The sequence below is a fragment of the Fundulus heteroclitus genome, chromosome 13 (genome assembly GCF_011125445.2).
Source record: "Fundulus heteroclitus isolate FHET01 chromosome 13, MU-UCD_Fhet_4.1, whole genome shotgun sequence".
Lineage (NCBI taxonomy): Eukaryota > Metazoa > Chordata > Actinopteri > Cyprinodontiformes > Fundulidae > Fundulus > Fundulus heteroclitus.
In genome coordinates, this window is record NC_046373.1 from 31421281 (window position 1) to 31439095 (window position 17815).

At 45.2% G+C, this 17815-nt stretch overlaps 1 protein-coding gene and 1 long non-coding RNA gene across 2 annotated transcripts in view; one reads left to right on the forward strand and one right to left on the reverse strand.

Annotated features, from left to right (window-relative positions):
- The window catches only part of LOC105937694 (ubiquitin-conjugating enzyme E2 E2), a 73092-nt gene extending 65416 nt beyond the window's left edge, over positions 1 to 7676 (forward strand). Inside the window, exons 5-6 of the mRNA XM_012879146.3 lie at positions 2287 to 2434; positions 6985 to 7676. Of these exons, the coding sequence (XP_012734600.2) occupies positions 2287 to 2434; positions 6985 to 7082 (246 nt within the window). The 3' untranslated portion in view covers positions 7083 to 7676. The remainder of the gene's footprint in view (positions 1 to 2286; positions 2435 to 6984) is intronic.
- A 535-nt stretch (positions 7677 to 8211) lies between these two features.
- On the reverse strand, positions 8212 to 17022 carry LOC118565339. Its single transcript, XR_004932320.1, has 3 exons — positions 16828 to 17022; positions 14335 to 14336; positions 8212 to 8222 (listed from the first exon to the last, which is right to left on the reverse strand). It is a non-coding gene; the product is annotated as an uncharacterized LOC118565339 (long non-coding RNA).
- Between the last annotated feature and the right edge of the window lie 793 nt (positions 17023 to 17815).

The following is a 17815-nucleotide window of genomic DNA, read 5'->3' on the forward strand; positions in this document are numbered from 1 at the left end:
TCATTCATAGCAACAGAGGTTGGCAATATGAGGATCCAGAGGGTAAAGGGTTAGAAAATGTTACAAGACGCTAAAGCTGAGAGAAGCTCTATACAGAATATCACCAAAAACACTGGATATTTAGCCATGTTGTAATTAAAGAATGAAAGTTTACTTTGATTGTTGATTAAACGCATCATGTTAGCAGCAGGCAGGGAAAGTAAGGCCGAGATATTTAGCCATCAACGAGCTTCAGATGTCACATGGAGCAGAATGTTGGACTTTTTGGCGATCCCGGCAAGAGACGAAACGTTTCAACAAAGAACCCGTTCAGAGGACTTTTTTTTGCTTTCTACCTGGGTGATTGAGATGCATCAGGACCAAATACAATTGATTTAATTATTTTATTTTATTTTATTTAAGAAAAAAAACTACAGGGCCCATCAAGATAAAAAAAACAAACATTAAGACATTTGTGACCCTCATACCAAATTGTTTGGACACCTCTACCCTAAGTAATTGTGGGTCATGTTGATTTTATGAAGGGAAATTGTGATAAATCAGGACTTCTCAGTAAAGAAAAACAAGCCTGAAATGATATTCTTGTCCTCTGACCAATGCCTACATAATAAAGGTTCAAAGTGAATCACATGGAGACAGACAGACAGACAGTCCTAATAAGTGGTTCTGATTTGGTTTGGACTGGTCAACCTTGTTCTGGACAATCCACACTGAATCCAGGGCTGTTGTGAAATGGTTGTTGTGTCAGTTCCAAGTTTCTGGTTCTGGTGGTCTCTACCAGGATCATGTATAGTTTCGGCTCTCATCTCCTGAGCCGGATGCATTGCAATAATCAGTGACTCTGCAGTCAGCTGAGCTTCTAGGTACATTTACTTTCACCAGTCTGCATTGAATGATCACTGAATTTGACTATACTGTTAGATCCCAGCAACATTGAACAGCGTGTTATATAAACCACAGTCTGTCTTTATGATTTCACTGCAAAAAGGGAACTAAAAGTAAGTAAAATGCTCTTGCAGTTAGTGTATTTGTCCTTGATTTGAGTAGGTAAATAAGATTATTTGCCAGTGTAATAAGATTTTTGCACTTAAAATAGGAACAACTCATCTCCATCATCTTATTTCAAGTGCAGAATATCTAATTATCTTATTTTAAGTGTTAAAATACTCATTCCAAGGACAAATACACTAACTGCAAGAAAAATGTTACTTGCTTTTAGTTCCCTTTTTGCAGTGTGGCAGGAACTGAATATAGAAGTGGCTGTAACTGGACCTGTTTGTCTTGTAAGGTGCCTTTGGATGACATTTATCTCTGACAGTGAGAAACTGAATTGATTGTGTTTATTGTAGGTATTTGTCAGGATAGTTGCAAATGTTTCCTACTTAATCTTTCTTTACAATGAGGCCGGTTGGAGATAGAAACAGGCAGCAGTTAGCTGCCTTCATATCACTGAAGGGATGCTGCATTAGACGTAAAGCTGTTATGCGGAAGCAGCATCATAATCTATTAGCATCAGACGTGATGGGATTACCGGCTGTTAATGAGACCGCACAGCGAGCCAGGGATGGCTTTCATGGCTGCCAGCGTCAGCAGAGGTGGAACAGCACAAGACAACGCATTCACATCAGACTTAAACTCCAGCATCAATCGGCTCGCCTCCTGCCTGCCTCTCCTCGTCACGTCTCTAGAAAGGCCTTGATGTTCCGGAGAGCGTCCTGGTTATTGTCCCGGCTGCCTGTCATCACCAGTCAGCCTCCAACACGTCTCGGCACCGGCAGTGTGAAACCCGGGGAGCTGGCTTGGTTATTTGTTTCTCCTAAGGAAGAGACGTGATGGAAAGGAACGAGTTGCTGGAAGGAAGCTAGGAGATGGAGCCTCATCAGCAGCTTCAGCTGGAGGGAAGCAGGTCAAAGGTGAATCTTTCATGGCGCTGTGCTTTGCGTTCTGCTGGGATGTGTCTGCTTCAGCGTTGATTACGTCAGGGACTATTGGCTTCACCTTCACACTGCAGAGTACAAGGTGTTTGTCATTGACTTGGTGAGAGCAGCAGCTTTGGTTCCCAGTCAGCAGCCCTTTTCCTGCGGACCGTGGTGCATTGACTAGATCCGCTTTTGGCGATGCAGCTTTTTGTTGGAAGCAGTCAGAACAGAATGGACCTTTTTTGTCCTCATGTTACAGAGTCTCCTCTCTCTGTTGCTGTGTATCAGACATAAAGCGCTGCACGCAGGCGTTTGTGCGGACGAGACTCCTCCTCCCACTGATCACAGCCTCTCTGTGTGTCCTCAGGTGACGTTCCGGACGAGGATCTACCACTGCAACATCAACAGCCAGGGGGTGATCTGCCTGGACATCCTGAAGGACAACTGGAGTCCCGCCCTCACCATCTCCAAGGTCCTGCTGTCCATCTGCTCCCTGCTCACTGACTGCAACCCTGGTGAGAGCAGCAGCATCACTCTGCCAGGCCCACTGACATGTAATGTGTTGATAATGTTCACTGAAGCCTGTCATATTGAAGCTTTAGTCAGGCTCTTTGCAGCTCAGCCGAGTGGCTGCAGATGGAACTCCCTTTATTGTCATTTTAAACGGAAACCTGCTCCATTGTACTGTAACAGTGCCCTGATATCCATGGATGTTCACTCCAGTGGAGACTTGGTAAAGCCCAGCTCTCATGCTGCCCTCTTTGACTTCTTTACCAGCATTTCCACCTCCATCCTCTGTTAAAGAGACCCCTGACCCCCACTGGTGACCTGTAACCAGGTGGACTGCAAACCACAGTCTGTTCAAAACAACGCGGCTGGTGTCCCTTTGTGGTCAAACAGTCTTTCTCTTTGGAGCCTGTAATAGAAGGAGTAAAATATAAACACCAACAGTCCTAAGATCCCTTCTAATCTCTCAAATGCCTCAGGTCAGCAGTCTGTGGATAAGGAGATGTCATTGAAAGGCGTGAGGCTTGATTAATTATTGCTATTCAGCACCAGTAGGAGGCCACACCATAGGAGATATAAACCTGGAAACATGTGGGATATGATCTCAGGAATTACCATATCTGGATGAATTAGGAAAATAAAAATAAGAATATTTGACTAATTCCCAACTACCAGAGTCCCTATCTGGTGTCTAAATGTCCTTTCATCCCTCTATTCTGTCTTCTGTCCCTCCTTTAGTTATTCCTTCCTTCCTTCTGTCCATCCTGCTCTCACTCCTACTATCTTTTTAAGAACTTCCTTCTTTTCTTCCTTGTGTCCTTTCTTACTTTCCTAGTGTCTTCCCTACCCTTCCTGCATTGTGTCCTTCCTTCCTTGTGTTTTTACTTCTTTCCACCGTTCTGTTCTTCCTTTCTTCCTACTGTTTTCTTTTCCTCCTTATTTGCTTATTTTTTACCTTGTTTTTCTGTATTTCCCAGTATATTTCCTTCTTTATTTTGTAGTCCCTTTTTAAAACTGACTTTTGTATCGTGTATTAGCGACTAGCATGGCTAGCACCACTGAATGTAGAAAGTAGTCTCCTTGTATTTCCCTTGAGAGTGTAGATGCTTACCTGAACTCAGATTTTCAAATAAAAACATTTCCATTTTCTGCTTGTTTCATAACACAGGTAGAAAGGTCTAACGGATGAAACAGAGCAGCGTTGAAAAACTTCTGTTGTTCATCAACTGATCAGAGAGCGGAAAATTTGTTTCCAACCGGCCAATCACAGGAGATCAGTCGAGCGCTGATCAGTCACAATGCAGGACTTCTCTCTGCATCTCTTTTTTCCCCTCCACTTAAAGCTATCTGGCCATTGTCTTCTTCCTCTTGTGATAACTGAGGCTCTTCTTACACGACAACAATCCATGCAGGATTTCTGTCAACTCATTTACATGACAACGTTTTAATTACAAACCCCATTTAGGAGGCAACAATAGAAACATGAAATCTGTGATTCCCACACCAGCCACTAGTCAGTGCCATGTTCTTTGAAACTCAAAATACGCATGCGTAGAAAACGATTCTGCCTAAACGCCGCTGCAACTAATAAACACTCAAGATGGAAGAGAATAAATATTTCCTACAGACAGATGACGAGGTCGCTTAAGCTGGCTTATAAAACCACCAGGTTGAGTTATGTTCAGAAGAGTGAGCAGCACACAGTACTCCGCTAGCTGCCATTATTGGGATTTTCTCCTGTTTTTACTTTTATTGTAGCCATCCGTAATGTTGTGCACGTGTGAGTTCATTTCTACTGCTTTGTCACGCTGAGCCAAGAAAATTAGCATTTTTCCTGTTGACATGACAACAGAGACCGGGACGTTTTCTAATCATTACGTTCAAAATGTGCCGTTTCAGAGAAAGCGTGCGCCGTCGTTGCGTAAATGCAGAGTACAAAGGCAAGCAAACGTTTCCGTTTTCATAGTAAAACGTTGTCATGTAAACAGGGCTGAGAGCCTGGGCTGTCTCTCCTCCATCCAGCAGCTGGATGCGGGTGGAGGAACATCAGAATCAGTGTTGCTGATTGTAAAAAGGCTTTATTCTCCTCTCTCGGATAAAAGTGAGTTTTCTCTCCTCCTTGATGACAGGACAGATCCAGAGGTTAGACGTTTCCTTAAGCCTGTCAAGAAACAAAAGAGGTTCCCAACAAAAACCACGGTTGCCCTTCCCCCAGTGCCCTGCTTTCTGGCTCTTGCCTCATCAAAGTCAGCCTTCTTCCCACTCTTCTTTGTACTTGCTCAACATTTTATCCTGACATACGAGGGCTGAATGTGAGCTTTGTGTCCCAATCCCTTCCAAGTATTTCTGCACTGCCCCCTTTTGCAGAGGTTTCTCTGCCATCCAGCCAGACACCATTGACGTGTAGCTCATTAACTCCCAGGAAAGGATGAGGTGACCCTCCTGGGCTGCCGTCCCTGCTTCCATGCCTCACTGACCACTTAAAGCTTCCTGAGGCATCCTCAGATGCGTTCCACTTCACAGCTAGAATCCTGGGTGTTTGGACCCTCCTTCAATGGAACAGTTCAAAAAGTCAGCTCAAATTCTTATTTATTTTGGATATTAATTCTTCACACAGAGCTTTTCTTTTCCTAACTGGATGCAGATATCTGTCCCCTCATTGCCCTGTGCTTTCTGCAGCCAGTTGGTCACCACTGTCTGTGGTTTTCATTGGTTCATTTCTAACTAGAAATCCATTCTTGGTTTACCGCCTCTGTATCTGTCCTCCTACATGTCACCTAAGCACACCGGTTCCAGTCTGCGATCCCAGGATGTCATTATTCCCTGTGTGCCCTCGGTCCGTACAGAGTTGGACCTTCAACCTGGATTCATCTTCAACCGGAACCAATATTGTCGGATTCAATTTTTCTGGGGATTTTATTACTCATTTCAAAAATCTTGCAACAGGTTTTTAGTTCTCTGTTAATTTAGTATTTTACCACACCATTGTTCTGTATGAGTTTCTAAATATGTGCCAACAGGCCTCTTGTTATTGAGAACCCGCGTCTCAGTGGGACGACTAAAGCATTCGGTGAAGTCACCCCATGTTTCGCTGTCAGTATGATGCTTTTTCCAGTAACTTTTTCTGTTTTAGGCCAGATGGAAGGGCATATACACCTTCCATAAAGTTTGCCTTTTCTGTTGTGTGCAGCAGCATTTACCAGGGGTCTGCAGCCTGCGCCTCCAGAGCTGTATGTGCTTCTTCAGCTTCTCCACATTGACTATAAATGACTTAGAAATGACTTCTACGTGAAGGGAAAAGGAGAGCTTCGTTTTAATAGTACAACAGGTGCATCTCCAAAAATGAAAATATTCTATAAAAGTGCCATATTATTTGCTAGTCATCTCAGAAAGTGAAACTCATGTATAGAATAATTACACATAGTGATATATTTTGGTAATTTCTATGATTATGGCTCCAGATAATGAAAACCAGGGCTGGACTGGGACCAGAAAGTGGTTCTGGCATTTTTTGGTCATGGTGGCCCACCTTGACTAACTTATACGATATGTTGAGACACACCACATACAAGAGAATATAAACGCACGTTGTGTTGTTTTAAAAATTCTAATAAAGCGCTGTGGCCAACATGGGAGAGAGTGATTTTGTTAGAAAAGTTAAATGCTTTTACTAAACAACTTTGATTTTAGGAGAGATGGCAGCAGTTCCCTCCTTTAGTTAAACACTTTCAGTGCTTAATGAAGTTTACTGTTCACGCAAATAAGCCAATTAGGCCAGCAGTAAAGCAAAACGTCCATGTTGAATTAGAGGTGGTGAGAGAGAGAGAGACAGAGAGAGGAGCAATACCTCCAGAATACTAAGAGAATTTTTTAATCAAGTAAAGGTAAAAAGTAGCCGTCCAAGAAATTCAGGTTCAAGAAGTTCAGGTAACAAAGTATTTGGTAAAAACGCTCTTTACGTAACTGATCATAACATTTGTTATTTAAAAGTTGTCATCACACAGACACAAATATAAAGTTGTGCACAAGTTCTGATATTCTAAAGACTGAAATAAAAACGTTACAAAAAATCACAGATTCACATATATTCCAAGGGCCACAAACGGCCCCTTGCCGTACTGGGGAGACCCCTAGCTATAGACTAGTTTATGTAGTGGGAGAGGGGGCATAACGTCCCCACAGTGAGACATGGTGGTAGCAGTGTCATGCTGTGGGGATGCGTGTCTTTAGCAGGGATGGGGAAGCTGGTCAGAGGTGATGAGAAGATGGATGGAGCTAGAGTCAGGACAACCCTGGAGAAAAAGGCTGCAGCCGACTAGAGACTGGGGTGGAGGTTCGTCTGCCTGCAGGACCACCACCCTGAACATGCAGGCATAAGCCTGAGGGTTCTAAGCATAGCCAGGTGTTAGGATGTCAAAGCAGCGGTGCAAACATCCTCAGAAAGGGGAAGTGTTGCATACTCCCAGCAGCTGCAGTGAATGCGTGAACAACTGTGGCCCAGCTAACATTAGCAGACATGAATGGCTCCTGCGCTAACTCTCTAACGTTTGTGTTGCAGCTGACCCTCTGGTTGGAAGCATCGCCACACAGTACCTGACCAACAGAGCTGAGCACGACAGGATAGCCAAACAGTGGACCAAGCGCTACGCCACATAGAGCAGCCCCTGTTCTGTGATGCCTCCCCCCCCCCCCCCCCCAACCACACGTCCAACACTTCCTCTCCTCTGGATCCATGGAAGCACACCTGTCCCTGTCCTCCAGCCCTACCCGCTGACATACGAACTGTTATCTGTTCCATGCTGACTTGAAAAGCTTCTTTTTATACAAAGAGTCTATTGGGATTATATTTTCCAATAGACTGAATGTTGATATGGTCATGAAAAGCTTTAATACTGTTCTTGTTGATGTCGCCGTTCTTAATGCATTGTTTATACCATGGTCGCCACTCTGGGCACGTCCTATACTGAAAAGCGTGCGTGGATTCTCCATGGGTCATGTGATGTAAAGATGTTCATACTGAGTGAGTGTGTGTAGTTTTTTGTGTTTTAGCCCCAGGCTTCTGGTCAGTAGTAGTGCATGGCATCTGGATGTGTGTTCATGCAGCGTAGTCACAGTATCCGTTCTGTCCCTGCAGACTCGTGGCATGGAGTGAGCTCATCATCATCATGTATAACGTTAGCTGTTAGTTGGCTGTACATTTATTGCCTCGTGGGAAAACATAGTGAATTAAACACTGGGTGTAATGTGACATTCTGCCTCTGTCTGCTGTTTTTTGCTACACACAGGCTCGTCTCTGAGCCACTTCCTGCTAGAAGCTCACCACCGCTGGCTCACCACAGGAGAGAGTGATTTAGTGGTGAAACGTTACACTTTATAAACCTACCTGGACATTTGTCACCGCTTCATATTCATGGGTGGGTGCCGCTGAGTCAGGCAGGACGAACAGCCTGAATATCTTTTGGAATTCGGTCGCGCAGTTATGTAACGGGTTGTCCCACGTCCTGTCTGGTGTCTCTGGTGCCCCTCAGCAAATTACAACCTGCTCAGAAACGTCATTTGGTTCGCTCATTCCAGTCAGAAAGTCCAAGTCATATTGAGATTTATTACTGTCCTGTTGGAAATGGTGGCTTACAGCTGGTTAAGACCTACATTTCTCCTTGAAAATTACATCTGAACAATTTTACAATAACAGCCTAACATATAGGCTGTAACCTAAACTGTTGTGGGGAAGACCAGACCTGGCAGATGTCCAGCAGATGTCCTTGAAACCCCCCACAGGGAGGATTAAAAAGCTGACTGTTTAAGCGTTCTGGATGCAGGTGTCTTGATGGGAAAAATCTGGGAGAGAAACAACTAACACTAACCCAAATAAGTAGATCATAGAGATGACTGTGAAGCAAAGCCCTTCCTGTAGAGCGGGAGAGACTCACAAAGTGTGGACTGCTCTCAGATTCAGAGCTTTAGGGGTCTCCACACACTGACGTATCCAGGACATGCACTACAGCGGCCACATTCCTCGTGTTAAACCGCTCCTCAACCAGAAACAACTTCACAAGCATCTCGCCGGGCTGAGGAGAAAAACAACTGGACTGTTACTCGGTGGTCCAAAGTCCCCTTTTTGCATTGAAGTAAAGTTTTTTGTTTTTTATTTCATTTGGAAATCAAGGACTCAGAGTCTGGAGGAAGAACGTCCATTCTGAGCAAAGTAACGTCCTGTGAGGAGTTTCCACCACTATTCAATTCAAAGCCTTTAGTGTGTCGGTGCAATGGTTAGGTGTGCTATGTCATCTGCTGGTGTTGGTCCAAAGCCCTCGCTGCCATCTAGCAGAACACTTCACGCTTCCCTCTGCAGGCAAGCTTAATGGAGATGCTGATTGTCCAGCAGGACGTGGTACCGGCCCCCACTGGCAAAAGTACCAACACCTGCTTTAATGACCGGTAACTCCAGCCAATCCCCACAGGCTCATAGACACCAGCAGTAAACATTGGAAGGTTATTTTACGGTCATGGATCAAGGTGTTTTACATGTGAACCCACATCTGATTCTTGGTGCCGACTGTGATCGAAGAAGTTGGCTTCAGGTAGGTGTCCATTTTCTCCTTGTGATTGGTCCAACAGGTTGAGGATTTCTGATGAGACGTAACCCCCCGGCTCCTGAGGGCCTGTAGCGGGTAATGCTAGGGAGGAGTCCCTGTTCCAGACAGCTGTGCAGTTTTTATCGTACGGAATCTTTTCACACATGTTGCTTACACTAAACTTGGTGGGTGGTCATTTATTAAGGCTAATAATGAAGTATTGGTTGATCTGCAGCTCTCCAAGGCTCTGTGGGAATACACACCGTTTGAATCATACTGTAACCACTCATTCATAAAGCTTGCACACATCCCCTTCCATGCAAAGGCAGTGATCTACGTAGGGAATCTTGACATCAGAACATCCCTTGTGCAAACTCTCATCCATCCGTACACTCATTTTAAGGACAGGGGAAATTGGTGACAGATAGTAAAGACTCCTTTGCAAGGAGCTGATAGGTTCCTGTAGGAAACCATCAGAGAACTTAACTGTGGTATGTTGGATGGAGTAACGTTGTAACAGGAAGTTCCTTGTGGACGGTTTTATCCTCCTAACGGTGGGAACAGCTTGTGAACTCCCCCTTCAGCCCAACGTTACTGAGCATCAGGCCACAAAGACATGGATGAGCAAGTTAGGTGTGCAAGAGCTTGACTGGCCTGGACAGAGTCCTGACCTCAACTGGACAGAACATCTCTGGGGTGAAATCCAGAGGATGCCATGTCTTTTTGTCCAACATCGGTGTCTGACCTTACCAATGCTCTCCTGGAAGAGTGGTCAGATGTTCTCAGAAACACTCCTAATCCTCACGGAAAGCCTTTCCCAAGACAGTCCAGGCTGTTGGGACTCCAAAGTCTTTAGTGTCATCCTGGGATTTAACACTAAAGTTCATGTTTGTGCAAAGGAGGGCGACCCAGTGGTCTTGGTAATAGACTTGTGTCCTTGTCCTAACTTAGTGGAGCTGTTGCCAGTCAGGTAGTGGTGGCTGATTTTCAACCTGCCAGCACCAGTTTCTGTTCGTTTGGATTTCTCTTTCTGAGCTGTAATAGAAGAAGATTCCAGCCCTGAGTGGACATGAATTATTTAGATTCAGTAATCATTGCACCAAAAGAGAGGCCGGCCACAGTGGGATGTAAAAACTACCATTAGAAAAGACAAAATGAGCACTGAGTTTCCTTTTCAGTCCGTCTCAACTTATGTAAGCGATTAGAGGTCAGTGAGGCTAGCTTTAATAACAGCAGACTTCGCCTGTATTTTCAAGTTAGAGTAGATCCTAAATCCTCGGAGAGTTTTCTGAAGCTCAAACGGATCGAACGGAACAACTTTGCCCTTCGGCCGTCCTGTTATCTGCTGAAAGGCCCTCACTTTCTCACAGCTTGAATGAACCCATTTCAACATTTTGCAGAAAATTCAGCGTTGTTTTAAAAAAAAGCTTCTTCCATCTCTTTCCTTCCTCTGACTTCATTTTTTAAAAACGCCTCAAAGATTATTTCAGTCAGCTTCACTTCTATGCTGCAGCCAGCATCGCCTGGGACTACTTGGATGTAACTGAACTGGAAAATCTATTGTTTTTTTAAGTTGCTACCGGCCGCTCATGGGTCAGGGCTAAAGGTCATCTGATTTCAGCCACCAGACGATACCCATGTGTAGTTCAGTTTCACCATCAGACCACCCAGCCTGCTGGTGTGAAACTCCCAGGTAGCCTCCGTCACTAACTCCACCAGCTGTTTAACACATCTCCAAGGAAACCTATCCTGTCCAGCTCATTCATGCTGCAGAAACATTTCCTAATTCAAAGGGATGCCTTCTTCTTTTGGACCAGCAAAAAGTGTGGGAAGGGATTTTCATAAGAATAAATATCCTGGCATGAACGTGGATGGAGATGTAGGCCAGTACATCTTTATCTGGAGTCCTTTAGTTAAGATAAACCTCCTCCCGCTATTGGCTTTTCCATTTTGTCTGCTGTGTCCCATAAATAAATAAAAAGGTCATTTAGAGGATCTTGCCTGCTTCTTTAGTCAGGATTCGGTATTTCCCAAAAGGCATCTGTCATGGCCCAAACCCTCCGAGGAGCAAGGGATGTGTTGAGAAGAATCGTATGAGGCAACCGTTGAGTGAGCCGTTGCACAATCTAGTCATAATTTTTATTTTTATTTTACAGTTTTTACCTTGGTGATTATCTGCACTCCTCCATTTGCCTTTCACTTTGCTGCCGTTGCATCTGAACTTCCCCACCGAGGGACAATAAAGCACATTTCTATTGCGCTACACCTAGGGCTGTAATGTAGTCAGACTGTGTGTGTGTGTGTGTGTGTGTGTGTGTGTGTGTGTGTGTGTGCGCGCGCTGAAACAGAATAAAGCACTAAACAAACTAACATTTGCTGGTGTCCCTCTTCACAGCAGCCACACTTGCCTCGTTCTGAGCAGCGCTCTGCTGTGGTTTCAGTCTCTAGCCGCCCTGCAAAATCAGCAAAGTGGAGCTACAGAGGCAGAGTTAATTATGGTTGATACACCGGAGGTGGGGGGTGGGGGGGGGGGGTCCTCATTCTCCCCGCTCCTTCCTATGCTGCGGCAGGAAGAGTCGAGCAGAAAAGGAGAAGTCCGTCACGTTTGGTTGGCGGCGGCGCGTTTGCAGAGAGGCCTGACGGACGCTGGTGAAAAGGCCTGAGAGTTGGTGAGAAGGAGCGGGCGCCAGGTCTGCGTGATGGATCAGGAGGAGCGGGGGAGCTGTTTCCACTGATGGAAACACATTTCTGTGCCAAACAACAGCCACTCTGTCTCACCTGAAGGATTCAGTCATACTGAAACTTTTCTTGTGCAGCAGCTCACCACAGAGGGGTTCCAGGCTGATGCACTCGGCTGCAGGAAAGCATCTGAGATTTCTCCTGCTTCTGCTTGTCAAACAGAACTGTTTCAGATCATCACACCAGATAACCAGAATAGCAGCAAAACGTAGTGTTAGGCTATGAGTTCATTTATGAGAGGCCCAAAGCGGTCCACACCACCCTGGTTCTGTGTGAAAGTTGATACCGGGTTCCACCCTGGGCATCCACAGCTGCCTTCAAGTGTTCTAGCTGGTAAGGAGTGTTTTAACGGTACCGTGGAGGAACACTGTCCCCCTCTGCTCTGCACCATGCTGTCATTTCAGACACATGGGAGCGTTTTGCAGCAGGAACGGCCCGTTTAACGTCATGCTGCAGCATCCCATCATTATTCATTTATTTATACTTTTACAGACCAAAGGCAACCAAAGTGCTGTCCATGTGAAAAACATAAAATAGAAGATAAGCAATGATAAGCAATGAATAACGAGGCAATGAGCTTAACAATATAAGCAATAAAATCAGCAATACAATGCAACCTTATTTATAAAGCGCCTTAAAAACAACACCATTGACCAAAGTGCTGTGGACCGATGAAGGCATACAGGAAACCAGGACTGGCCTCATGGCCGGGAATCTCTGGAGTCAGAAACCAGTTTAAAAAGATGAGTTTTTAAAAGAAATCTTTTAAAGTTGCAGCAGAGCTCACAGAACCAGGGAGACTGTCCCAGAGCCTGAGACGCTGAAAAAGATCCGTCTCCTCTGGCCACGACTCGAGTCCTGAGAACTCCTAAGAGCTCTTGGTTCTGGGATCTTAGAGTTCTACCGGGAATGTGTGGATGTAAAAGCTCAATAAGATAAAGAGGTGCTGGAGCATTGAGACATTTAAAAATTAAAAGTGAAATCTATTTAAGTCCAAAGTTTGACTAGGCCACAAATCCTTTTGTTGCTGACATTCTCTGGAAACTATATTCTTGCTACATGACCTGAGTGTGCTCTAGGCCATGATGGTTGGCAGCAAAGCAACCCTAACCATCACACCACCACCACCATGTTTACCTACAGGCATGATGTCATTTTCCTGGATCACTTTAAGCCCAATTTCCCAAAACTCTTGAGAGACCATCAGTATGGTTTTGGCAAAGGTGAGATGGGCCTTTGTGTTCTTTTGGATCAGCCGTGGTTCTGGCTGGTTCCGGGTGGTTCTGGCTTTTGGAGCTCTTCATAGAGGGTCATTTTTGCCCACTCTCTCTTTCTCATTGTTGAATCATGACCTCTGACCCTGGCTGAGGCAGTGAGGCCTGCAGAGCTGTTCTGGGTTCTTCACTGATCTCCTACATGACTCGCCGATCAGCTCATGGGGTCACTTTGAGAGGTCCGCTACTCCTGGGAAGGTTCCTCCCTGCTCCAGGTTCTGTCCACTTCTGGCTAATATCTCTTACTGTGGTTCCCTGGATAAAACTAGATTTCACTGTGCTGTAAATTACAACCTAGAAACACTATTGCTTTCATTACTTTGTAGTTTCACTCAAAATCTCAAATTAAAGTTTTAATCAGCGTCATGCACCATCTTTGAAAGTCCTTCCAGCAGTTTAAGCTACAGTTAGAGCCTTAAGGCCAATGTTGTGGCGGCTGCAAGAGGAAGAAGATGATGTTTACAAAGTATTTTTTAACATGCAATCATGAAGAAATAAAAACTGGAACTGATCCTGCACCCACTTCTCTTTTATCCAGACAATCCTCGCCGCTGAGAGGCTGCTCTCAGGGCAGATTTAGTAAAACTTACAGCTTCCCATCTGCCCGCCTCCTGAATGAATCCACTCTGGGCGGGCCACGCTTACCCAGAGTGCAACGCGTGACTCGTGCTAATCAAGGCATTCATCAGGCTTTATGATGGCCCTTTAAAACCGACGCGACGCCTTGCAGAAGTGCTCATGCCTTTGAGCTTTGTCACGCTTTGTCGCCTCTCAACCACAAACGTCAACATCTTTTGTTGAGATCTTGTGTGACAGACTGACATGAAGCAGCATTCAGCCCTTTGACAAGCCTCTGATCGACCATCCCGTAACATCTCTGGCTGAAGGTTCAGGGTGGTGGTCCTGCTGGAGGGGAAACCTGTACTTCTGCAGCCTCTCACAGCTTTCCTTCCAGGATGGTCCTGGATTTAGCTCATCTGACCAGCTTCCTCACAGCATAGCGCTCTCACCACTGTGTTGCCTAGTGGGGCTCGGGGGGGGGGGGTATGGTTTTCTGGCATATATAGGCCAGAAAAGTTCAGTTTTGATGTTCTAAGTTTGTTGTAGAACCCAACCCTGCTTGAAACTTCTCCACAACATACCCCTAACTAATTAAGATGAAAGGAAGTGTGTGGTGGTGATGTGACAGGATGCAAAAAAAAAAGTTCTGGAGGAGTAGAAATGATTTTGTAAAGCTGATTTCTGTATATCTCATGATTAAGAAATAGAATAATTAGAAGCTCTGATCAGTTTATTATAGTAAGACAGGAACGTCAAAACTGCTTTAGCTATACCTATATATTTTAAAAGGATAGCTGGGTACCAAACAAATGTGCCGTCAGTGATTAAGTTAAAACAATTCTTTTTGATCATGAGATCTTTGTGCCCAACATTGAATGTACCCAGATTAAATGTTGGAGTATTAAAATGTTATTCATAATCTAACCCTGAGATTATGCTGTAATAAAAGGTGAATTCTTTTTTTTTTTTCAAAGCTTTTCCCACAGCTTAACCAGGGCAGAGAGGAAAGGTGACCAGGACTCCAGGACCGTGGGGGGGCAGTACCCAGGCCAGGGGGTCCCGTCCTCCTCCTCCTCCCCAGAGACCAGTGAGGGGTCTCTTCCTCCTTTAGTCAGCGGCGCCTCTTCCTGCAAAATCAACCTAAATCCTAATGGCATCCTTTGAGCTGCTGCAGCGCCACTTCCGGTGGGAGCGGGCACGCTGCCATCCAGCAGCGGAGGCGTCAAGCTCTCCTCCTGGCTGTTCGCCACAACACCGGAAACAGGACCGACCCAACAAAATAAAAGCCGACACCCGGACCTCAGTCCTGTTACTGAACTGAACAGTTTCCAAACAGTTTAGAAAGGACCAAATGGACTCACAATGACAATGTCATGTTAACAAAGTGGATCATTTTTAATGCCTCACACAAGGTGCAACTCTCCCTCAGTCTGGCCCTGGACTGAAAAAAGTGATACGTGACGTTTAGTTTTTCTACTATAGATCTACTGTATATTTATCTATCAATAACATGAAACCCTTTATTATTCATATACAGCAACGCTTTTTATGAATAATAATGCTTTATATGAATAATAAAGAATAAAGCAAAGCTTTATATCAATAATGAAGGGTTTCGTGTTATTGATAAATAAATATACAGTAAGTATATAGTAGAAAAATGAAATGTCACGTATCACTCTACCTGAGGTAGAAGTAAATAGTTCAGGGGGCCAAAGCTGCTCTATAATGCTAAACACAGTCGCTCACTGTTAGTCTTTACAAACATATCGGCTTTAAAAGCATCCGTATCAGCAGATCTCTGACAGCCTGGTAGGAATATCTCTAAAGGCCAGCAAACCTTTCATCCCTGAAAACGCGTTCCCTCCTAAATCTCCCGTTTGCCAGGTCGTCCATCAGAGCCAATGCTTCCACAGCGCAACGTTTCACACGACACTCACCACGGCATTTAAATGTGTGATTGCCTCACATCCTGTCACAGTTTGTGTGTTAATCTGATGGTGGAAAACCCTGATGAAATGTTGGGCAGACTTTGATTTAAGATTTAAGATAACTTCCGGGCCTTTCCACTCATTTGAAAGGTCTTTATGTCTATGGCTCCCCAGCGCAAGCATGAATAACGCTGCGGTTTTGAATGTTTATGATAAAAGTCAATCTAGCCTGATAAGGAGGGAAATTGAAATTGATGCAGTGTGACGGCAATTCACCCTTTACTATCTGTGTCACCAATTTCCCCTGTCCTTAAAATGAGTGTACGGATGGGTGAGAGTTTGCACAAAGGACATTCTGATGTCAAGATTCCCTACATAGATCACTGCCTTTGCATAGAAAGTGACGTATGCAAGCTTTATGAATGAGTGCCGGGCAGGGATTGGGTAGGGGTCGCGTCACTCGAGTCTCCCTAACAACTCACAACAGCGAATGAGCGCTTTCCATGACTTAAACAAGATGTGAGCATTGAAATCGACATCTAACAACAATGTGCCGACATTTTGTTTTGCTTGGTGTCTGAGGCGACGGTACAGATGGAGATTAAACTGTGTTCAAACAGGTGTCATAGCTGCAGCTGTTCACGGCTACCAGTGGACACCTAAGCAATCCCAGGGGAAGCTTAAGAACTGGGAAAGTGATTGCCGGACCATCAAGGAACACAATGGCGTTTGAACTGGAATAATTGGAAGTGATTTGAGCAAACAGACGCCGTCTATGGGAACCAACCAGCGAGCAGCGGGAGGGAGGGAGGCCTCGACTCGGCCATTTTGGCACTGGATTCCATGATGGATGATGGTGGGTGTCTTGTGACTTAAAGCATCTTTTATATAACTGCCCCGTCGTAGACAAGGTTATTCTAAACTACGACATTCTCTAGTTGAGACAATAAGCTAGCTAGTTGGCATCATCGCTAACTCCCTGCTCTGTTTGTGAATCTTCACTCGTTCACTCTTGGTACGTAGTGATGATGCGATGTGTGTAAGGCTGTGTGGGTTTTTGTTGTTGTTGAGGTTCCAGAATCTGTCTACACGTGAGGGATGTTCTTCCACTTCTCTTTATTTGGGCCAAGCACCATCCGTGGCATCGACACCGGCACCATCTCCTGCAAAGCCATTGTCTAGCACGAAGCATTAACGCACCGCCTCCGTTTCTTTATTTAACAGACCTAAAAATGTGTATTCCTCAAGTTATTTGTTTTCCATTGTAGGAGAGGTTGTCATATTTTGCTTGTTGTAAACAGTAATAAAAATAAATGATTACTGCTGGGTGGACTCATCACTAGAACAACTCTGTCCTTGGAGGCACCAGTGCTGACGACAGCGTACTAGTGATAGCTCTTTTATATTCAGGTATTCTGTCCCACGTTGCCGTCTGTATTTCCTGAGACTGGGGTAGCGATTGATGAAAATTAAATAGATTTAACCAACTGGTTCACGGTTCATCATCCGACTGACCAAATCATACCAAAGCCAACAGACATTTTTACCTGTCCGATTATTCTCAGCATTTTTTCCTTCCATTTATCATGACGTTGTTGTAACATGTACAAAACAAAAGAGGCACATTTCTTTTTCATAGGTATGAAGGTCTGTTGTCAAAATTCCTTGTGAGATACGATGACATGTTCAGGCTTGGGAAGGCAACGGGAATATTGTTCTGCTTGTAGCTGGACCTACACCTGTACAAAGTTAGAGCCGATGGGTACGGGGATGCTGGAGCCAGGATGGCGCTGTCCCTGAGCGGATTGGCCATTTGGATGCTTCCCTCGGGTGTGGCAGCAAATCTGGCATGGAGGTATCAGCGGTGGGTGGGGGTACAGCGTGAGCCGGCACCAAGGCAGGGTGGTTCCTGGTTCTGCTCTAGGCTGCTGTGGGCTGGGTCGGGCCTCAGGCCCCTGGTGTCTTGGGGCCCTGGGTAAGGGGTATCTCCTCAGTGTCCCTGGCCTAGTGGCCGGGGCCTGGAGGGTTGAGAATGTGGGGGCTTGGATGAACCTGCTCCCACCAGTAGTTTTGGACCTGAAAACACCCAGACAGAGAACCCCCTCTGTCTGGGTGTGGGCCCTGGTCCACCGGTGGGTCTGGGTCCTGGGCAGCAGTGTGGCTTAACGGTGCCTTCACACTGCGCCTCTTTGGCCACAATTACTGGGTCCAATACTGGTGGGAATATCATGTTAAAAGAATCCCAGTTAAAAGATAATGTAAGAGTTCTGCTGCTTGTGTCTGGGCTGATTAAATGTTTCTGTATGGTC